General features: G+C 36.4%; 1 protein-coding gene across 3 annotated transcripts in view; it reads left to right on the forward strand.

Annotated features, from left to right (window-relative positions):
* Positions 1 to 1,055: 1,055 nt before the first annotated feature.
* The window catches only part of LOC102020122 (complement C5-like), a 40,618-nt gene continuing 17,718 nt past the window's right edge, over positions 1,056 to 23,955 (forward strand). For 2 of the 3 annotated variants that reach the window (XM_005382576.1, XM_005382578.1), the window contains exons 1-7: positions 1,056 to 1,163; positions 6,681 to 6,873; positions 9,182 to 9,344; positions 13,618 to 13,688; positions 16,066 to 16,157; positions 18,572 to 18,654; positions 22,799 to 22,889. In XM_005382576.1, coding sequence (XP_005382633.1) covers positions 1,099 to 1,163; positions 6,681 to 6,873; positions 9,182 to 9,344; positions 13,618 to 13,688; positions 16,066 to 16,157; positions 18,572 to 18,654; positions 22,799 to 22,889 — 758 coding nt within the window. In that variant the 5' untranslated portion in view covers positions 1,056 to 1,098. The remainder of the gene's footprint in view (positions 1,164 to 6,680; positions 6,874 to 9,181; positions 9,345 to 13,617; positions 13,689 to 16,065; positions 16,158 to 18,571; positions 18,655 to 22,798; positions 22,890 to 23,955) is intronic. The other variant, XM_005382577.1, reaches the window with a different exon arrangement.

Below are 23,955 nucleotides of genomic sequence, written 5' to 3' on the forward strand. Positions count from 1 at the left end.
TTCCTTTTTTTCTTTAACAAATTTAGTGTTAAAATTTTGGTAATAGAGCTTTACTAATTCAAAGTAAGGAATGGCACTGTGACCACAAATATCTAATTTATACAAATATGTTTAAAGACTTCTGTTATATTTCAAATATATTTCATATTATATAATAAGGTAGAAAGCAGTGATAGAAAAGATGTAAATAAAAATTCTAATGCATGTATAAATGATAAAGTTAAATTTAATACCTTAGCAATAAAATTTTATTCATTTATAAATTTGTTACTAGATTCAGCTGTTATAAGAACTTTTTCTTGAGCTCTTATATCAAAATTATTAAAATCCTCCTGAAAAGTACAGTATTTTACATAAAAATCCATGTCACAATAAATGGAAATTTTGAATGAGGGATATATGAATTAATAGACATTGGAGTATACACATTCCTTACTGAAGTATTTGATTACTTATGAGGCCGGCATCCTTAGCATGGCCTTTTCGCTGTGGGTCACAATCTTTTCTCTACTTTCAATTTCCTTTCTAGAGTGGGGACACCAAAGAACCAAACCATGGACCCCCTTTGCAGAACTAGATTATCCTTAGACCGACCATTTCCAGAAGCAGGATATTAACACCTAAATCTTATCTAAAAAAACTGCCTTGTGAGCTTTGTCTAATTCAGACCCACTCTAAAATCATCTCAGTCTGAAACTGAACCCAAGTGGGTCTCTGTCTATATCAGAAACAATTAAAACCTACCAGGTATAATGTCAGAGCAACTGCCTTGGTCTCAAGAAGGCCAAAGGGAATGTGACTTTCACATTTCTAGCAGTGAGGCATTCTTCATTTTCTCAAACTCCCATTTTAGAGTCTGTTTATTTATATTCATTAAACTAAGTCCCCTGGGTGTAAATTCCTATAAAATATCCATCTTTATCCTTGGATATAAAAGGGTATATTGATCTTATTTTCATTTGCTTAGAGATCCCTTTTTCTGATGTTAATAATTAATCAGAGAACTAATTTATCCAAATTCTAGAAGCTTAGTTTACTTAAAAAGAAAGTAGCATCCAGAAGGTTATATTCATTGTTTTATACAATCCATCTCCAGTCATGGGCCTTTGGGGAATACTTTGTTTTCTAATCTTCTTGGAGAAAAGTTGGGGACAGGAACAAATGTAAGTAAAGCAATCTATCTTCATTTTGCAACGCATCTTTGCTGAGATGAGCGAAAAAGTAAAATCAACAGATTGTGTGAATTTGAAAATAACTTTCTCCTGAGTACACCAAATGGCTAGTCTCATTTCTGAGTAAGAGTCATAGAAGCGTTTTGATTTGGTGAGTGGCTAACAATATGACAAATTTTATGGGATGTTATTTAGAAAAGTTTGCATACATGATTATTCAAATTTCTGTTCATAAATAGTACAAGCTCAAGATGATAAACTTTCTTAGCATTTACTGCTATGTATTTATTTATTTATTTATGATACTAGGAATCAAATGCAGGCATGCTCTATCATTGAGCCACATCTCCAGCTCTATTTTGGGGGAAGAGGGAAAAGATCACACTTATAAGAAGGAAGATACTAGACACAAGAGACGAGAAAAAATAACACACACACACCAAAAACCCCAAAAGAGCGGAGAACACAGGAAAATGGGGCGCACGGTCTCTCTGTGTTTCAAGGACTATATAAATGTCTTAGTTACTTTTCTTTTGTTGCTGAGACAAAATACCTGACACCCAAAATAAAGGAAGGAAAAGTTTATTTTACTCAGAGTTTGTGGAAGTTTCAATTCATACTTGGCTGGCTCCAAGACAGAGTGGCACATGGCAGAGGGCAACGGTTCATGATGGCGGAAAACAGCAAAAGCAGCAAGAGCAAAAAGGAGGAGCAGCAGAGAGCAAGCCTCTTTCCTTCCCTTACATTATATGCCAACTACCTGCCCCTAATCCCAACTTTGGACCATGAATCAATCATAAACTTTAGAACCCCACCCCATGACTGCATGAAGATTTGGGGGGACATCCAGACACAAACCACAGCAATACAGTTAAACCAGAATTACCTGGGGATTAATTCTGTGATTTAAAAATCTGTTGTTGCAATAGCTTCTACATTTATGAGGTGATTCTTTATAATACTCAATGTTATTGAAATGTTCTTTCAAACTATATTCTTTTTAAATTTGTTTTGGGTTTTGGTGTTGGTGTTTTGAGACAGTCTTGCACTTTGCTTTGTAGTGCAGGCTGGTGCTGAACTCACTTTGTAGCCCAGCCTGACCTTGATTTCACTGTGTATGTAGCCCTGCTGATCTCGAACTCACAGTGATCCTCTTGCCTCAGCATTCACTACCACACTTGGCTATGCTATATATTAGATATATTTTATCTGGAAATAATACCATAGGAGTGAATAGTAACTGGACATTACCTAATGGGACTCATTCATTTATGTAAAAGGACAAGTCCAGACAGGGGAGGTAACTGGTAAAAAGCTACTTGCTAGTAGAAGACGAAAGCAGGGCTTTTATTAAAGTATCCTGTTTATCACTTCAGTTTATCTTTTTTGTCATAAATTTATATAAATAAATATGTTAAGTATATTACAAATATAAATATATACCTGGATGTCATAAAATGGCCACAATCACCTGTCACTTTCGGTACTTTGTGGTATTGATTGTTTGATTGACTTTTGCTACTGGGGATTGGGTCCAGAACCTTATACACACTAGGTCAATCCCTGCAGTCATTCTTTTTTTGAAAGACAAGCAGCTGAAGTTCATAGAGATTGAGATTATTTGGCTTCAAATTGGTAGCCGAATTAGTGCTATGATCTGGAGTCCCATCATTCTTGTCCAGGAATATTCTGAGTGATTTTATTACACTGCATTGGTCCTTAATAAAAGAGGAGAGTATGGGAGAGTATGTCATTTACAACTTGGTAATTATTATTTTGACTAAGTCATCAAATATTTATTGAGCACCTACTATGTGATAAGCAGTGAAGATCAGCAGATGGGAAAGGACAATTGCTAGAGCTTACATTCTAGTTGGAGAGGCAAAATAATGAATGAAGGAAAGAAGGAATGAATAAATAAGGACTGGTAATTATTAGTACTATGAAGACAAAGAAGATAAAGAAATGATGGGCACTATCTCAGAATGTGGACAGGAAAGATTCTCTTACAGAAGTGACAAACAACAGACATGAGAGAGCAAACCATGCAAATACCAGGGGGAAAGACTATTTTTTAAAGCCCAAAGTAACATTTTCCCCTCTTTGCAAACTCAGCAGCCTGATTCTTTGCAGCTCTTGAGAGAAAATAAAAGTATGAAATTCTTCATATTGATGAATATCAATAAAGATGAAATATAGGAGCTGGTTCCACAGTCATCTTCTAGGAGCTTCTAAATACTGAATGTTTTGTCTTGCTGGTATCACCCAAAAGACTACTCAAAACAATATATTAAACCGAAAAACAAGGCCCATAAAAATATTGAAATTATAATAGCTTGTAATCCCTAGATTTTTCTGATTGCAAACATTTTCTTAAGTTCAATTTAGGACAGCTGTTCAGAGTGCTAATTCTGAGAACAGGCAGTTCAAGTTCATCCTTAATTTTATTTATTTTTTATTTAAGTTGATACAATTTAGGTGTATAATAATGACCACATTCATTATAGGGAATTTGTATCTGTACATAATTCCTGTTTTTTTCCCACTTCCATCCCCTCTTCCCCTCCCTGTTCACAGAGCACAGTTTTCATTTTATCCTTCTTTTCTCATTTTTTCTTTCTCTTCCTTTTCCCTCCCTCCTCCCTCCCTATTTCTCTTTTAATTTTGAACAGTTTCTTCCTATTTCACAATATCTATTGCACAGTTATGTTCTTATTTACATTTTCAGTTTCTCACACCAGAGAGATAATGTGATATTTACACGTGTGTCTAATTTATTTCACTTATGATTATGGTCTCAAGGTCCATCCATTTGGCTATGAATGTCTCAATTTTATCTTTCTTTATGGCCGAGTAATCATTATATGAAATCATCACATCTTTTTTATCCATTTATTGGCTAGGCATTTGGGTTGCTTCCAAGATTTAGCTATTACAAACTGTGCTGCTCTAAACATGTGTGCACATATATCACTGTGGTATGATGCTCTTAATTCTTTAGAGCAGGGGCTGGGGATTTAGCTCAGCGGCACAGCACCTTCCTGGCAAGCGCAAGGTTGTGAGTTTGATTTCCAGTACCAGAAGAAAAACAAAAAAAAAATCAAAATAAACTAATTCTTTGGGGAAATTCCCCGAAGAGGAACAGCTGGAATAGCTGGGTCAAATGGGACTACTAGTCCTAGTTTTTTTAGAAATATCCCCACTGATTTTCACAGTGGTTTCAACAGCCTACCCTCCCACCAACAGTGGAGATGGGTTCCTTTTTCCCCACAGCCCTGCCAGCATTTGTTATTGGTTGATTTCTTGATGATAGCCATTCTTTCTGGAGTGACATGGAATCTCAGTGTTGTTTCAATTTGCATCCCTTGAATAACCAGTGATGCTGAACATTTTTCATATATTTATTTGCCAGTTTTACTTCTGAGAAATGTCTATTTAACTCAGATGCCCATTTTTGGTTTGGGTCTTTGTATTTAGAGGGTCTGATTTTTTTCAGTTCTTTATATCTTCTAGATATTAGTCCTTTGTCTAAGGAACAGCTGGCATAATTTTTTTCCCACTCTGGGTTGTATTTTCACTCTGCTGGTGATTTCTTTTGCTGTGCAAAAGCTTTTCAATAAGATGAGAACTCAGTTGTTGATTCTTTGTGGTCATTCCTGTGTGATGTGGGTTTTGTTCATAAAGTCTTTGCCAACACCTGTCTTCCAAAGATCTGCCTATTCTGTCTTCCAGCAGATTTAGTGTTCTTGTTCATCCTTAATTTTATAACTTGCTAGCTCGGTGACCTTGGGCAAGTTCATTAGCTGTTTGCTTGTCTTAAAATGCAAGCAATTATAAACGCTCCTCACTGAATAGTTATAGGAATGCTATGAAATATATTTATATTCATGTGTGTGTGTTTGTGTATATAAAGTGTTTAGAATAGTGCTCAGAACAAGTAAGACTGCAGTAAAATGTATCTTGTTATCATTTCTCAACCTGTCTGGTCCCCTGTTGAGCATACAGGTTAGAGGATGGCTGGAAGTCAGGAGATGCTTCAGTTTGCCTATTAGCAGGTCCCAGTTAGTTACAGAGGAGAACTACCAGCTGCTTTAAACGACTTAATTGCTTCCAAGGTAATTCACTGCTACTAAAGACTTGCTGATTTTTAAAGACATTTAAAATGCCATAATGTTGGTAAGAGCCTGCACAGTTCTTTCACTAGGGGTGACAGTTGCCCTCTAAGCCGGTTGGACCCCTTGAATTCGTTAATCACTGTGCCCTTTCGGCTTGATGCACTCTTCTTTTTCTCTGTAATAGCACATGGCCCTCACTATTCAAATTAGATGCTTTCTGGTTTGTTTGGTTTTTTTTCTGGTACCGGGAATCAAACTCACGACGTCGTGCTTGCCAGGCAGGCGCTGTGCAGCTGAGCTAAATCCCCAGCCCCTCAAATTAGATGCTTTCTGATGTATTGTTAATACTCTAGTTTGTATTTGCAAGTTTCCATTTAATAAGACAATGAAAAAGATCACACTAAAAATTGCTTCAAAATCTTGTACACATTCACTTTCATTCCTGTGTAATTTGCGTGAGAAATAATAGCAAGGAAACAGACTATAACTTCATCAGTGCTTGTGTCCTTGACCTCAATTATACACATAACAAGAGACAAAGAACTGAATATAAAGTCCTGGCTCATTTACTTGTAAGCTATGTGACCTTGTCTAATTAACCTCCGATCATGTGAAAAATAGGAATACTAGTACCTACATCATTCACTTTTCATAAAGATTAAAAGATTCTATGTAAACCGCTCACATGGCTTTGAAATATAACTACTCAATTACTGTTATTGTTACTGTTGCAGAATGATGATGAACCTGCACCACTATTTCCGTTTCCAGAACATTCCTCCAGCCCATTTGTATTTTATCTTTGTTTTTATCCACCCAGTAGTATAATATTTCTAAGGTTACCTCCTCTAACTAATTTAATGACTCTAGTGAACCTTATTTACTAAGTACTAAGCATGCTGGGTGCTTTAATAGAATACATTCTTATTTAACCCTTCCATGGCCAAGGTTTTGAAAAAGTTATTTTCATAGATAAATTATTTTTGCCTCACAGATTAGTGACTTTGCCTCAGCCACCTGGCAAGCAGATGGCAAAGCTGGCATTGTGTGGCTGGTGCCTGTGTTACTTTTCGTGTTCATTGGGATAAAGGGACACTTACCTAGTCAACACTAAACACCTAGTCAATGCTGTTGAGTCATCCTGGGTGACAGCAACCCAGAGGAAGTATTTTTACCTTTCTAAATGTAACCCAGATCTCCAGCCCTATTTCTCAGGGCTTAATCACAGCTATTTCTTCTTGGGAACTATGCTCAAGTTATCATAAATCACAAAATAAAAAATTGATTTGGATTTATCATTTTCCAGTTGAAATGTCTAATTTAGATTGAATCTCAAGTGAGAGAAATAAGTATCAGCATATAAGAAAATATTCTTTTTTTCCTGTTTCAACAGATATGTCATTTCAGCACCCAAAGTATTTCGAGTTGGAGCATCTGAAAAGATTGTAATTCAAGGTTATGGATACACTGAAGCGTTTGATGCAACAATCTCTATAAAAAGTTATCCTGATAAAAATTTTAGTTACTCTTCAGGCTATGTTCATTTAGACAGAGAAAATAAATTCCAAAACTCTGCAGTCTTAACAGTATGTATCTATCAATATATATTTTATTTGCTAAAATATTATCTACCTATCTATATTTGCTTAAATATTAAAAATACAGATTTAATAATTTACACCACTGTACCACTATGTAATTATTAGATGATTATCTGGAATGATAATCTGAGTGAAACTGACAATTCTAAACAGTAATGCATGTAAATGTTCACATTCTTATTGGAAAATGAAATTGTACTTCTGGGCCTAATAGTACACATCTGTAATCCCAGCTCCTCAGAAGGCCGAGGCAGGAGAATCAAAAGTTTGAGGCCAGGGGCTGGGGATTTAGCTCAGCGGCAAAGCGCCTGCCTGGCAAGCGCAAGGTTGTGAGTTCGGTTCCCGGTACCGGAGAAAAACAAAAACAAAAACAAAAAAAAAAGTTTGAGGCCAGTCTGTGCAACTTAATGAGACCCCATATAAATATTTTTTTTCTTAAAGGGTAGGGGATGTAACACAATGTTGTGTAGAGCACTTAACTTGCGTAGCATGCAGAAGGCTCCAGGTTCAATTCCAAGTACCCCCTTTCCAAATTGTACCACTGTGAAAATATTTCAATATGAACTTAAAATATTTTCTTGCTATGCAAATTATCATTACAAAGAAATTGAGAAATATGAATATTCATGTTTGTCTGTACAGCATTGCTCATAAACATGCACAGATGCTATTTAACATATGTCTGTTTAAACTCCAATAGTCCATAATTATAGCTTTGAAATAAAATTATTGATTAATAGAGGGAACAGCTGCCTTTGACAACACACAATTAATAGAAAGAACAAGCTTGATTAACTAACTTCTTCCATTAAGACATCACAGTATTTATTGGTTAGAGACCTGTTTGTAATTCAACTCTTACTAAAAGTCTGATACTTAATGAAGAATCAGAAAAATTATAGAATATCAGTCTTTGAAGGAGCTCTGGGGCTCATTTAGACTAGTGCTTCTCTAAAGAAGGAAGGGAAAAATATATGTATATGAAAGGATAGCTGGGATAATTATACTGCTGATGTCTATTGGTGTATTCACTGGAACAGTTAATTCTTAGTTTTTTGGACCAATTTCACATGCCTATATCTGGTAATCTGAACAACTGATTTGAAGACAACAATATGCAATATAACAACCATTGGTGAATGCCTACCACCTTGTTTAGTGAAGCTCTGTATCATTTCTAATGTTTTTTATATATTTTTAAAATTCTCTTTAACGGTTTGATCAATCTTGCATTCTTACTTCTGGTAACCAGAGCAACTTCATTGAGGATAACAGTATGTAATATGACAACCACTGTTAATTCCTATCATTTTGTTTCAAAATCCTGTGTCATTTTTATTGTTTTTGTGTTGTTTTGTTTTTGTCTATGTTATTATTTTGTTACTCTCTTTAAAATAATTTTTTTTAAAAAGGAAAAAATAAAAAGAAAAAGCGAGGGGGCTGAAGATATAACCCAGTGAACAGGCGCTGAGCTCAGTCCCCAGGGCATACAGGCCAGTTGGAGGAGCTTGGGGAAGAGAGGAGGGGGCTTACAGATACCTGTAAAGCAGTATGAGTGCAGAAAACCTATAGATTTATACTGTTTTCCAAATTTCTACAGTAATCTCACATGCAGTAATTCCACAGCAGGTGGTTTAGTGGTTAACTTTTTCCTGTGGTTTAGTGGTTAACTTTTCAAAGCTTAAACATTCACAAATACTTTTTTCCTTTTATTGCACATTAGATTCATATAGCACTGAAAGTAAAGGAGTTACTTATTTGCAATTTTATACACAAATTTAGGTGTGTGCATCTACCTTGTCAGAGCAGAAGTGTGCACTGTAATACAAAGTGTCTAGAACATCAGTCAAGATACTGTACAGAGGAAAGGGAGAGCATGGATACATCTAGTGAGCTGATTACGCGAAGATTTCTTATGAGCTTCACTAGTAGTTGTTTCACTGTGTGTAAAATTTAGGACACGTAGAGCCAATAAGACTTCCAATCATTTAAAGCTACATTTTGGTTATAATATTAGGTAGTGAAGGGCTTTGGACAAAATTGATGTACTCTTCTGGCTTCTGTACCACATTTTAAATGATAAGATATGCACACTTATTTTCACTATGACAATATTACAGTGGTGCCTGGAAAGCTAACATGCTCTCTACCACTAGAATTCTTTTTTTTTGGTACCGGAAATCAAACTCAGGACCTTGTGCTTGCCAGGCAGGGGCTTGTGCCACTGAGGTATATCCCCAGCCTCTAACCTTAGAATTAGTTTACTCTTTTTCATCAATGTTTTCTTTTACAGATACAACCCAAGAAATTGCCTGGAGGACAAAACTCCATTTCGTATGTGTATCTAGAAGTTGTATCAAAGCATTTTTCAAAATTGAAAAAAATTCCAGTAACCTATGACAATGGATTTCTCTTCGTTCGTACAGACAAACCTGTTTATGCTCCACATGAATCAGGTAGAGTTAGATGCTGTTTTCTTGGGGGAGAAACTGACGTTGTATTATAAAACACCTGAAATTGAACAGAGACAGATTTTCATCTTGTGCAAAAGATTCTGAATTCCTATGACTTTTATATTTTCAAACAGCACTTTAATTTTATTCTTTTTTGTTTTTTTTGGTTTTTCTCTGGTACCGGGAACCGAACTCATGACCTTGTGCTTGCCAGGCAGGCGCTTTTGCCGCTGAGCTAAACCCCCAGCCCCTTTAATTTTAAATTTATAGAGAATTTGCTAAGTAAATTGCAAAAACAACAATTACAGTAGGGCATGGTGGCGCAAGCCTGTAATCCCAGCACTTGGGAAGCTGAGGCAGGAGGATCACCATGGGTTCAAGGTCAACCTGAACTGCATAGCAAAACCCTGTCTCAAAAAAGACAAAATAAATAAATAAATAAAGCTGTAAATTTTTTAAAAATTACATTATCAGTCCTATCAGTTATTTTAAAATAGGAAAAAAGATTTTTAAACATCGTAACATATTATGTTAGAATTTACTAAACGAATAGAGGACTTAATTGCAAAAAATTTTGGCAAATGGAAAATACATTATTCTAGATCCATGTTCATGGAAAATTTCATTGACTCTGGAATTAATCACCACATAGGGAAAACTAAAGAATAAATTGGTCACAAAAGTGCACAGTTTTCAAAGGATTTGGACCTGAGAAAGTGTCTGTTAAAACACTTTCAATGCACAGTTCTTCTGTTAGCTTGGGGCGGGGGGGAGAGAAGAACAGCCAATCAAAACTTTTGTTGGAGGAGTACTGAGATTTTCCCCCCAGTAAAGCAAAAGGAAAATAGAAAATATTGCTGCTACCTAGTATAGACACATGTTTGCAAAGCTTCAATTTTCTTATCTCTCTTTCTCACCATCATTGCTCTTTAAGCACCTCAGAAATGGCATTATGCCACATGTGTGTGCAAGGCAGAGGTCATAATATTTAATGATATTGGCGGGGAAGGACAGAGAAAAGGAGACAGGACAGCAGGTTTTGTTGAAAAGCTCTGCGTGTAGTGGGTACTTGCTGAATGTTGATTGGTGTTCCTGATGACAACAGTGAGGGGGTCAGGAGCTCCTCAGAGAACATTTCGGCAGGAGCACCTTTTATGATCAGCTCAGAAAGGACAGGCCTAGGAATCTTGAGGATTTGGGTATCAGCTTAGAATGTCATATCCAGAGTAGTACCATCCCTTGACTCCAAGAAGGAGACTTGGTATGCAAGGCAATAGTCTCTGCTCATAAGGCGTGAGTCCTTTTAAATTTAGTCATACTTAGAGACAAGCATGCCCTTCTCCCTGTCCTCCTTCTATATTAGAGGATGCTTCATTAATTGGGTACTATTTACACTGTTCACACTTAGGGTCATCAGTTATTATCCAATAAGTACATAGTCTAATGCTGAGAGCCTGGGACCCTTCTTAGTTATCCAGGTTTTCCCTGATTAACTGCTCCGCTACTGCTTCTTTATCAGGACTTTACTGTAAAAAGATAAAGTAACTCCATCTGTTCTAATCATAGAGGAAAACTGAAGAAATTCCTCTGGATATTACTGGCCCATTGGTGAGAGGTAGTGAAATATAGTGGTGAAAGCAGACTCTACAGCCAGCATATCTTGGTTCAGATCCTAGCTTGGCCTATTATTAGCTACGTGAAACTGTGTGAGTTGGACTCTCAAAGTTCCGTGTTTGTCATCTGCCAAATGAAGACAATAATACAACTTACCTGATGGAACTGCACAAAGTGAATTCTTATATATGAAGCTTTTAAAACAGTGTCTAACACATCAGTATTAGGAAATTGTTTTCCATTACTGCCTAATCTGTGGAATACTACAAAGTCTTATTTACACAGAAGGAAAAGACTTACTTAAATGTCATTTTTAAAAATCGATCAAATTTTGGTGTTTATAGCTCTGAAGTCCTGAATGACATATTTTTAAATGGATATTTTTAATAATTCTTCAGCTTTACAAACATTCTCATCACCATAAGCAACATTACATTCATCATTACTCTTTTATATCGTCTACTCCATTATCAATTCTATGACTCTTACTACTGATCAAAACCTTTTCTAATAACATCATCCTCATCAAATTTTCCTTTATATTTTATTATTTCTATTCCTTTTCAGGCCTCTTTGCTGGCTCATGGCCATTATTCATCCCTATAAACAGTTGTTCCCATGAATGGCAGTTTTCTAACTCTTATTTTTTCTTCAGAAAATGTCATTTACTTCCATGACTTCTTTTGCCACCTATGCAGCATATTGATAAGCATCAGATATACAACTCCACAGCTATTTTTCCTTATGATTTCCAGACCTGTCTAACAGTACACTTAGCATCTGTAACCTGATGTTTTGCTTCATAGTTACCTTAAAGACATGTCCAAATCTTTTCTCTTCCTTAGTGATTTTCCTGTTGATGTGTGTTGATTTATTATTTCAGTGGTATACATAAAAATCAAGCTTTTTGCACTAGTAGGAATAAAACCCAAGGTGTTGCAGATGCTAGACCAGTAATCTTCCTCTGAGCTATGTCCCTTTCCCAAAATTAAGGTTTATGTAGACTTCATGTTTGATCTGAATGTCCTTGAAGGATTTTTAGTGTGAGCATCTTTAGGATGAAGGCTTGAGTCTCCAAGACTTCATAAAGAACATTAGAATATTGGCCCAAATACTTGAGTTACACACAGCCTGTGTCCTGATTTCTTCCTCAGCTTCATCACCTACCATGAGTCCTCTCAGCATGGGACTCAAGTCAAACTGGCCTCATTCCAGTTGCTTGCTCCATCTTTTTCTCATCCACATCAAGGCCTGCGTTAATGTGCCATTATCTCTGCCCAGTACCTTCCTGTCCCCCCTTTGTCTTGTTAACTCCTACTGCACCCTTTCTGTGATCCTTGTGAGAAGCAGCCTTTTCTGCTCCTGTTCTCCTTCACCATCAAATCCACCCCCTCCCTAGGCTAGGAATGCTTGCTCCTAGCCTGGGTGTATTCACAAGGCAGGAGAGAGGATTCAAGTTGGGATACAGGTATAAGAGGAAGGACAGAGTAGAAGGTAAGACACTTACTGAGTATATTGCTTTCATCTTCTGTGCTTATTAAGATTAGTTTTGATGTGGCTTCTTTGTAGATATATATATAAAATATTCACCCTCTAAGATATGGGGCTTGTGGTGGAGATCTGTTATATTTTGTGGGCAAAATTTTGGCCATGAAATAATTTGAACATCTGCAAAACCTTAGAGAAATTATAATATGCCACTGGAAGAAACTAGATCAGTATGTATCAAACAAGTATGAGTTAAAAGTTAAACAAAGGCTTTTGTTTAAAAGCAGGGATTTATTAATTGTCAGAAAGAAATGGTAGAGAACTAATAGCACTAAGTCCTGTCATTACTCTTTTCACAATGAGATATCAATTATATTTATTGAGCAATTACAGAATTTGCTGAATAAATATAATAAAACCATGCAGTTCAAAACTGTGTTTTTATTTTAAATAAAACAACTTCATTCAATCAAAAATTTGCATACTGCACAATTCACAATTTAAAATGCAAGACTCGACAGACCTTAGTACCTTGACAAAGCTATACAATCACAACCTCAATCACAGGTTACTTTTACTTTCTCAAAGCTGTCTTTTGCGATAAGAACTAATTTGGAGCCTTGTTGGTTTTCATAAGTGGAAGAGTACACAATGTCTAATCAAATTGTTAATTTTCCATTAAAATCTTTACCCTAATAGAAGACAATATTTTATACTCCATATAACCACCACTGTTTTGGTACTATAATATTAATGATAACTAATAATGATAACTAATTTTGTACTATGGATGTGTTCCCAAAAATTCATATGTAAACATATTTTAATAAAGTCAATTCTACTTTGAATTCTAGAGGTAGCTCTTTAAAGAAATTCCACAGTAGTCTCTTAAGATTTCTCAGTAACATATATTACTAACTAACATTTTCTTTCTTTTAAATATATATTCTGGGGGCTGCGGATTTAGCTCAGCTGCACAGTGCCTGCCTGGCAAGCACAAGGTCCTGAGTTCGATTCCCGGTACCAGAGAAAAAAACAAAACAAACAAATAAATATGTATTCTGTGTGTATTGAATTTTAAATGAGATTTAGCTCTTCAAGGATGATTGTTTTAAAAAAATCAAAATATTCTTGTGTTTAGCAGAATTTTTAATGATATCAATTACTCTTATAGTAAAAGTTACAGTCTATTCCCTGAATGATGACCTGAAGCCAGCCAAAAGAGAAACTGTCTTAACTTTCATAGTAAGTATTTTATCTATTTAAAAAGACTTTATCTCACTTTTGAGGACCTGACCTCACACTACACTAATTCCTTCCATATCTCATAAATTATTATTAAACATCCATCATGAATATAGCATTATAGATCTCTACATTTACAAATAGACATATATAAACATTAAATCCCAACAATTTGATGGATTTTGAGTTAAGCCCTTAGATTACTTGTAAAGCCCACTGATTAGGAATTGAATAGCTCTCTGTACAAAAATCTTTAATTGTATAAAATAAGACAAAGAATTATAATCCATGCTATTTACTTTTTTGCGGGGGGGGGGGGTACCAGGAATAGAACTCATGACCTCAGCCTTGCCAGGCAAGCACTTATGCCACTGAGCTACATCCCCAGCTCCCTGCTATTTACTTTTAAGGAGCTCAAAGTTTAGTAACTATTACATTAATACATGTGGAAAATTTGGCTAAACTTGGGGTTATCATTTATCAATTATTAATCAGATATGACAAGCACAACGGATGGCCAGAATACAACCTGTGGTCTTACTCAGTTTGTAAGTTTGTAATAAATCCCATAGTTTTAAGCAGTTTTCACACTTAAATTTTTGTGTGTGTGGAGAAATAAAATATCACAACTTGTAATTGCTCACTTAGTAACATTAGGTGTAGTAGTAATGGTTTTATGCAATAGGCTGCCATATCTTTTTGCTACTCAAACAGACAAACTTAGAAAGCAACATACAAAAGAGTAGATATTAGAGAACAAAACCATACTATAATATAACCCAAATAATGTGTGTATTGAGGCAAATGATACAGAAAGTCGGAGGGAAAACAAAATATGGCTGAGAGTGAGGAGTGATATAATCCTTACCTGTGATGGGATAACTAAGGGAAACTTTGATCTGGGTTTCCTCCATGAAGGGAATTCACACAGGTTCTGTGAAAATAATGAAGGCCATTTCATGTATTGAACAGCATGAGTTAATTTATGGGAACAGAAAGACCATGAGACTAGGTATTAAAAAATGAGAATGGTAAATAAAGTGGCAGACCTACAGAACATCTGCAAGAGAACCAAGCAAAGCAACGTCATCTTGAATGCTCTTTTTTCCATTGAAGAACACCAGAGGTGTGGAGATAGAGTCTGTATCCCATGTCCCTGTAGCTGAATTTTAGTAAAGTGCAGCCCTGGTATGGCAGGCAGTGGAGTACTGAGGAAGCTTAGCCCAGGGCCACAGGAAGAGACCCTTTCAGACGGATTGCCCGTACCTGATAATGAGATGAAGAACAGGCAGAAAGATACCTACTACAGGTGCTGTTCTTCAAAATACACTTTTGTATGTTTTACAACTTGTAATTTAAAAACAAAAGTACCTTAAAATTTCAATCATCAGTTTTGGTTATGGTATGTTTCTTTTCTTTTTAACTTAAATCTCCATCTGTTTAAGGAAAGTTGAAACCTCATCTAGATAACTTGCTAAACTGAAAACAAATAACCTTATGGTTCTGCTTTATGAGAATCCTCAAATTTTCCTAATCATCTTAAGGATTTTATCAAGCTCAAAGCATCGATTTGTACATTTATCAAATGTCTAGTAAGAAAATACAGTTTATAGAATACTTAATTTGGAAAACTTCAAATTAGATTCTGGTATTTATAAAGCCTAAGTTGACATTTAGGTTATTAAAAACCATCAGTTATTTTGTTGTTATTTATATTTTATTGTACTTCTTTTTAAAATTGTAGAACAGAGAGTACAATCTCTTCTGGATAATAAAGTAGAGAAAGTACAAAAAAGATGGAGGGAAGTGGCTTTAAATGAACTGTATTTGTTTTCCATAATATTTAATCAAATTGTGTTTTTCATACTTAATTTGCAGTATGAGTATTTGTTGGTAAATGGTATTGTACGTCAAAGAATATATATAATCAGTTAAATTTTTAAAATGTGGCTCTATGCTTAGAACATGTCCCACCTCTCCTCCCCCTCCACCCCCTACCCCCGGCTGCAATCATGGTATGCACTCTTAATTTCCAATATGGCAGTGCAGGAGGAAGAGCCCAGTGGGAGGTGCTTAGGTCAGGGGGGTTCACCCTCAGGAACTAATTAAGTCTTTTCTCATTAGAGTGAGTCATTCTCTGGGAATGACTTTGTCATAAAAGTGAGCTCTTACAAATGGGCTTGCTCTCCCTGTCTCTTTTCCACCATAAAATGCGGCAGGAGGGGCCCTGCCTGATGCCACTGCCATCCTCTTGGACTTTAAGCCTCCAGAGATGTGCATCAAAATAAACTTCTGTTCTTTGTAAGTTACCCACACTCAGTATTCTCCTATAGCAACAGAAAATGAACTAAGACAATGGCATTTGTTTTATTCCAAGGATCCTGAAGGATTAGAAGTTGACACAGTAGAAGAAAATGATTATTCTGGAATTATCTCTTTTCCTGACTTCAAGATTCTATCTAATCCTAAGTATGTATAATATGTTAACACAGTTTTGTTTTGTTTTTTGTTTAAAATGTGTATCTATAACTTTTCCCCCTAAAGCAGATAAGCAATCAGTGGAGTCATGTAGGGCTAACAAAGTGCTACAGATGTGGATATGTAAAATCTTTTCAAGGCTAGCGAGAAGGTAGGCTCAGTTGCTGGCATAAAAAAAAAAATTCCTTGCCCAACACCTTAGTAGTCTCAGCTACCTGGGAGGCTGAGGCAGTAGATCGCTTAAGCCCAGATTCTGGGCCAGCTTAGGCAACAAACTGCCCCCTCTGCAGCTAAAATTTAAAAAAAAATAGAAAGAGAAATATTTTCTCAGACTTTTCATCCATTCTTTTTGTATATACAAATGAAAGTTGGAAAGAGGGAAAAGGTGTTCCCAGTCAGTCTTCCTCTTTTTTCTTTTTTTCTCCATCAAAACCAATACTCCCTGCCTCTGATAGGCCCTCTCCCTCCCCCTCCTTGTTCGTTCTGCTGTTCCTCCTCCTCTCTCTCCCTCTTCCCTCCCTCTTCCTCTTTCTCCCCCCTCTCCTCCTCCTTCTTTTCTTCTCTCTCCCCTCCTCCTTCCCCTCCCCCTGCGCCTCCCTTACCCCCCACTCCCCTTCCCCCTTCCTCTTTCTCCTTCTCCTTCTATTTGGTCTCATGTGAAAGCATTTTTAGAACATGTTTAAACAGAGTTCTATGCAGCACATATTTAGTGAATAAATTACTGGAACATACAGTTCACAATAGGAGAGAAGCAAAACAGAAACAATCGTAATCCTTCCTTTCAAGGATTTAGAGTAGGATGTACAAGTCAAAAGCCCCTAACAATGGCTACAATATACTTTAACGTGAAATATTTCTGTCATTTCCTTTACCATGTAGAAAGGAGCTTTCAGTTAGCTCACTGTACTAGTATTTTTTTTTCTAAAACTGTGGGTTGGAATTGGGAAATTGAGATAATTTGGATAATTGAAGAACTGTACACTTTCTTGAAAGTTCCACAAGCTTAGCAGTATAGAATTGAACCGATGATTCGTTTACTACTGTCTTCATTTCTCTGACTTCGTCTTGTGCTCCTTGTCTGATGGCAGATCATGGATCAGCCATGGGAGTCTATCACGACCAGCACCTTTTCACTTTAGAACCTATGAACCTGCTTAGAATGTGCTCACCTTGCTCCTCCCATGGTTAGCTTCTCATCTGTAGGACAGAGGGGAAATATTGCCTTTGCAAAAAGGCCATCCCTGAACAAGATCTAGTGTAGTCTCGACTCTCTCTTCTCTCCATCTCTCTGCTTTGTGTATTTTCTCTGTGACACTTACTTTCATGTCATAATTACTTATTTATTAATTTGCTTCCATTTTTATTCCTCTACTAGATTATAAACTCCTGGAGGGCCAGGGGCTTTGTCTGTATTGCTCATTTTTATTTCTCACTACTTTGACATAATGCATATTTGGCGAGTACTCTTTGAAATAATGATGAGAACAGTAATAATGTTAGTATAATAACAGTGGTGAGATTAAGTTATTTAGATGTTAATTATTGGTCCACTAATATAAATTATTTCAAGAAGAGTATCTTAAATTTCCAAGTTAATATGTTAGGGATCTGTGAAGGCAAATCCCTAACAAAGGAAAAAAGCAATGGACTAGAGGTAAAGATGTCAAATATATGACTAATGTTGATAACATATTATCATCCATTGACCACATAATCAATCTTGAAGGTCAGTATTAACTTTTCTCATTTCGCAAAAGTCACTTGCTTGAATCAAAACTGCTAGTCAATGGAAAAGTAAAAATTTAACTTGCATGGACCCTTAACTTTGTGAAAGACCACAGCTCTTCCATTTTCTTCATTTTCTATCTTCAGTTCCTTTTTTTTTTTTTTTTTTTCTGTTTGAGAAAGGGTCTCGCTATGCAGGGCAGGCTGGCCTTGAGCTCACTTTGTAACCCAGGCTGATCCCAAACTCGAAACAATCCTCCTGCCTCAGCCTCCCCAGTGCTGGGATGACAGGCATGGGCCACCACGCCTGGCTATATTCAGTTCTTAATTGAGCAGTAGGAACAAAAATGTTGAATGAAGGTTATTAAGCAGGTCATTTTCCTCTTTAAATAAGATTAAGTAAATTCCTAAATTGTCATCAGTTTCTCAAAGGTAATGATTACATTAAGAAAAATAGCAACGTATGAAAAACTAAAATCTGAAAATGCTCAATAATTTCAGTTCATTACTTAAAAATTTCTCCCAAATCAAATGCTTACTTAGGCTACATATATCTAAACATAGTTTAATACATTTAAGCCATAAACTAATAAATTAAAAATAGGAATTTATTAGATTTCCTCTGGGTGAATTTAAATTATTTTATGACATCTATAATTTACAGTATTTTACTTCCACAGATACGGTGTGTGGACAATTAAGGCTAAATATAAGGAGAACTTTTCAACAACTGGAACCACCTACTTTGAAATCCAAAAATATGGTAATTTCTGACAATTATATTTACCTATAAAAAGTTAATGTTTACAAAAATTCTATTCATTGATATATCTAATGCATATCACTTCCACGTGAAGAGGAGGCAAGCTTTTGGTATGGCTGGAAGTTATGGCTGCAGGTGGGGAGTGGGGAGGTGTTGGTGGTTTGAATGCCTAAGTTCTAGGTCCAGTTAGCCCACGCCAACCTTCAGCAAGTGACCAACACATGGTCTTGTGTTCCTTGTCAGACAGCTGGAAGAGATCTAGTTCCCTGAGGAGCTTCACTTATTCAGGTCCTTTTGAGAATTATAATTTCAGGAGAAATAATGAGATATGAAGTTTGCTGAACTTAGTGAGACAAATAAATGATTCACTCAAGTCTTATAATTAGTGACAAAGACTGTTGGGTTATTTTATGCCTAGTCCAGTGTTATTTTTTGGGGGGGTGTCACAAATCCCTAATGTTACTTTGAAAATTTAAGATATTTTTTAATTATTAAATTAATCATATGAATGGACTGATAATTAATATATAGTTTGAAGTAACCATTTTTGAAGTATTTTGCTATAGTGTCTGTGTGCTCTGTTACCAAATTTGCCTTTTGATTGAAGTTTGCTTCTATGTGTGTGTGTGTGTGTGTGTGTGTGTGTGTGTGTGCGTGTGTGTGACAAAGTCTTGCTATATAGCTGTAGGTTGGCCTTCAACTAGTTGTGTAGCCCAGACTGGCCTCATATTCCAGAAATCTTCCCAGAGTCCTGGAGTAAGAAGTACCACCACACCAGGCTTAAGGTCATTTTTTATATTCCATACTACATAATCTAACTGGCTCCCTACCTCCGGAGCTTTTGCTACTTTCTCTATATATCTACAGTTCACCCACCCTCTGCATCACCAGGCTCCCTCCTGGACCACTGCAAAAGCCTCCTTGTTGCTGTCTCTGCTGCCAAGCTGAGACACTGGCACTCTTGTGTGAGCCAGAATAATTTTGAAATGAGAGTATCATCACATTCTTTTGTGTTTGAGAAGTCCCCAGTAGCTCTGATAATGAGAATCAAAATCTTTATGTTGAGCTGGTCCCTGCCTGGCTCCCCTTCAGTCTTATTTTGTTCACTCTTCACTCACTTGCTTGCAGAACTTATGGCTTTGCACACGGTGTTCTCTCTGCCTTCAGTATGTTCCTCTTTATCCTCTCCTCAGCCAACTCTTGCTGGGGTCTCACATTAAAAGCCACTTCCTCATAGAACTTCCTTGAGTTCTCTTTCTGGGGGAGGATCTTCTGTACTTCTTGATATCAGTGCTCATCACTGAAGGTTAGATGTTTATCTGCACAATTATTTACTTAGGTCTGTCTTCCCTTTTGATTGTGAACTCATGAGGGGAAGTTTGTGTCCGTCTTATTCACTGGTATGGTCCCGTTGGTAGGCACATCATATCCTGGAGAAAACACACCTGCTTTGGTCTTCAGTCACATAGGAAACACAGTCCAGAGTAACAAAAAATCACCGTGATCTTTTACTTCTAGCCTTCATTATTTAGAAAACTATGAACCATATCTGAAGTCATCTGTCTCACTTCCTCTGTGTGTCTGTCTTTGTTTGTCCTTGATATCAGGCTCACCCAATCACCTGGTTTTCTATTAACTGTAGTGTAGGTTATTAGAATCCAAGCCCTTCATAGTCTGAGTTAGTATGAAGAGAAGATGGCTCCATTTCAAGAGATTAAATTGTTTTCCCCCAGGGGCTGGGGATTTAGCTCAGCGGCATAGTGCCTGCCTGGCAAGCATGAGGTCGTGAGTTCGATTCCTGGTACTGGAAGAAAACAAACAAACAAAAATTATTTTCCCTTGGGCTATCAGGGGGAAAAAACACAGCTTCTCTTTTTTGTTTTTTGCCTTAATTTTGACTTTTGCCTTGATATTCTTTTTTATGTGCTAGTTCCATGGTATATGTGCTGTACTGAGTTATTAATCTCCATTTTAACTTTTTATAATTTAAGTTTGTAGGTAAAATTTAAGTATATACAATGATCACATTCATCATGGAGAATGTACCTGTACATGATATGCCTTGATTTGTAATTTTTTCTCCCATTCCCCTCCCCGCCCTTCAACCTCTCTCCCCTCCTTATTTAATACCCTTTGTCTCCATTTTATCCTTCTTTTCTCATTTTTTTTCCCCTTCCTTTCTTTCCCCTTCTCCTTCCATAGGTCCCTTTTCCTTTTGAACAATTTTTTTCTTATTTCACAATATCTATTGAACAATTTTGTTCTTATTTAAACTTTTAGTTTTTCACATTAGAAAGACAATGTGATATTTACACCTGTGTGTTTTATTTATTTCACTTAAGAATATGGTCTCAAGGTCCATCCACTTAGCAATAAATGTCTCAAGTTATCCTTCTTTAAGGCTGAGTAGTACTCCATTATATTAAAAAAAATCACATCCATTGCATCCATCCAAATCACATCAATGCATCCATTGCTTGATGGGCATTTTGGTTGTTTCAAAGATTTAACAAACTGTGCTGCTATAAACATTGGTGCATATAAATCACTGTGGTATAATGCTTTTGATTCTTTTGAGAAGATACCAAGAAGGGGAATAGCTCAGTCAACTGGTACCTCTAGTCCTAGTTTTTTTGAAGAATCTCCACACTGGTTTCCACAATGATTGTACCAGTATACACTTCCAACAACAATGGAGAAGGGTTCCTTTTTTCCAATAGCCCCATCAGCATTTGTTATTGGTTGATTTATTGATAATAGCCATTCTTCCTGGAGTGAGATAAAATCTCATTGTTGTTTTAATTTGCATCTCTTGAATGACCAGTGATGTTGAACATTTTTTCACATATTTATTTGCTGTTTTACTTTCTCACCTGAGAAGTGTATATTCACCTCAGATGTCCATTTCTAGGTTGGACCTTTGAATTTTGGAGATCTTTTTTTTTTTTTTTTTCAGTTCTTTATATGTTCTAGATATTAACCCTTATAATCCTTTGGTTATGACTTCATTCTTTCTCTCTGCCCTTTCCTCTACTTTTCTAAAGCTTGCATGATCATCCTTTGTGCTGTAGCCTTGTTTCTACTATACTTCTTTTCATTTATCTCTGTTTTGCTCCTTATCTTTCTTAAATTTCCCCACCACAGGATAAAACCACTCTACCAAGAGGAAACCATTTGCATACAAGTTCCCAATTTATGTTGGGTTTTGTTATATAACTGTAGGTCTTGAGCCTATGGTTAAAGGTACCAAATTAATAGTTACCACAGTTTTTTAGTTTCTAAGATGTGCTTGATGCTATTGCTATTGCTAACTGTACTACTTTAGCTAGGATGTCCTGCCTGTTGTAATCAGTTGTTCTCCCTTGTATAACAACACTGCCAATGTCTGGGGTAATAACCATCTCCATAGCCCAGTACCACAGGACTGGGGGCTGAGCCAAATATACATCAACATTTCATCCTTAATAAATTGGGAAGGTAGGATCTCGGGACAGACACAAAAACCAAGAATCTCCTACACCTAGAAGACATCCCCGAAGAACAGACATCTCCTATGGAGGCCTCACACTAGTGATAAAGCTATCTATTATAAAAATTTACAAGACTCAACACAGAAACAAAATAAAATAGAAAATGGCAAGGTGCAAGAGCAAGATGTTCTTTCTTATACCTAACTGTAATCTTTCTTTTCTCTAGCATCAAGGTTATGCTGACTTGGACTGGATGGTTTTTAGCTATGAGATTAAAAAGGAAAATGCTAAATAAACCAGAATTTTCTTTCCTCATCAATTTAGTGAACATTCACTGAACATATACTGTGTTTAAGACATATGAGAGCACTGAAAGGGAAGAAAAACATAGAGAATGGCCTTTTCTTATTTCTAAGAAGCCCATACTCTAGTAGAAGGAATAGTAAGTGCTATCATAAAAAAACGTAAGCCAAGTGCTGCTGGTACATCAAGGCTGGGTTGACTTGGCTGGACTAGAAAGTCTCAGAGATGATGATAATAACGGTGATGATGAGGTAAATGCTGTACTGATGCTACAGCTTCTCCATCTCTACCAGAGAAAAGTAGCTGTTTGCTGTGTTTTAAAGGCTACTCTAATTTACATGGTAATATTGCCTCTTCATTTCTATTTTCAGTTTTGCCACGTTTTTCTGTCTCAATAGAACCAGAAAGTAATGTCATTGGTTACAAGAACTTTAAGAATTTTGAAATTACTATAAAAGCAAGGTAAGAAAGTTATTTATCCCCATATCAGCTAAACTGAGTGCTAACTCTGCTTGTTGGTAGTTGCCCAAAGCGGGATCTGGGATTCCTTAGCAAATCTGCCATGACTTTGAAATAGACCGATTGAGGAGGCATCACACGGATAGCTTATATGCCTGTTCTGATGATAGTTGATCCTGATTTTAGCCTTGTTAGTTATTCAACCTCAAAGAAAGAGAAAAGTCCTAAAGATTTAAACTCAGTGTGAATATTTAGAATGTGGGGCCAATATGTGAAAGTATGAAACTATCAACTCCTGACTTCTTTTTTAGGGTACCAGGGATAGAATACAGGTCCTTCTCCCTGAGCTACATCCCTTTTTTAGGTCTTATTTTGAGACAGGGTCTCATTAAGTTGCCCAAACTGGAATTGAATTTATAATCCTCCTGCCTGGGATTGCAATCATGTTGCTTCTATGCCTGGCTTGCCTTTTTTTTTTTTTTTTTTTTTTTAAAATGCCTTAATCAACTAGCAAATTCTGCATCACTTTTTCAAAACTAACTGCTTTTAAAACAATCATTTATGAAATGAGCTGGGCAGTTCTGTGTTTTGGGCAGACTGATGTCAGTTGGGCTCACCTGTGACGTTCAGGTGGTAGATCAGCTGAGGGATGCCTAGTCTAGAAAGGTCTTACTCATGTGTCTGTGAATGGCTGGCAGTTGACAGGTGTTAAAAATCACTGGACGCAGTGTGTATCTCATTGTCCACTCCCACCACATTCTTTTACCCAAAGCAGGCTACAAAATCAGCCCAGGTGAAATAAATTCCTACAACTTTATATGCAAGGAAGGAATGGCAAAGTTTGGGGATACATGGAGAGGAAAAGAACTGCCATTAGTTTCGCAAGCAACCTAACACAAAAGCACAGGTCATTTAAAAATAAAAGTATAATGTAGTTGTTAATAATCTACTTATATAGGTAAGGTCATTTCTAAGAACTCTGAATATATTAGCACTTTAACTCTTTTACAACTCTAAGGTAAATAATACAGTGATCCCTACAGCACAAAAACTGAAAAAAAAAACCTGA

This window comes from Chinchilla lanigera, unplaced genomic scaffold, assembly GCF_000276665.1.
Source record: "Chinchilla lanigera isolate Chin_1 unplaced genomic scaffold, ChiLan1.0 scaffold00018, whole genome shotgun sequence".
Lineage (NCBI taxonomy): Eukaryota > Metazoa > Chordata > Mammalia > Rodentia > Chinchillidae > Chinchilla > Chinchilla lanigera.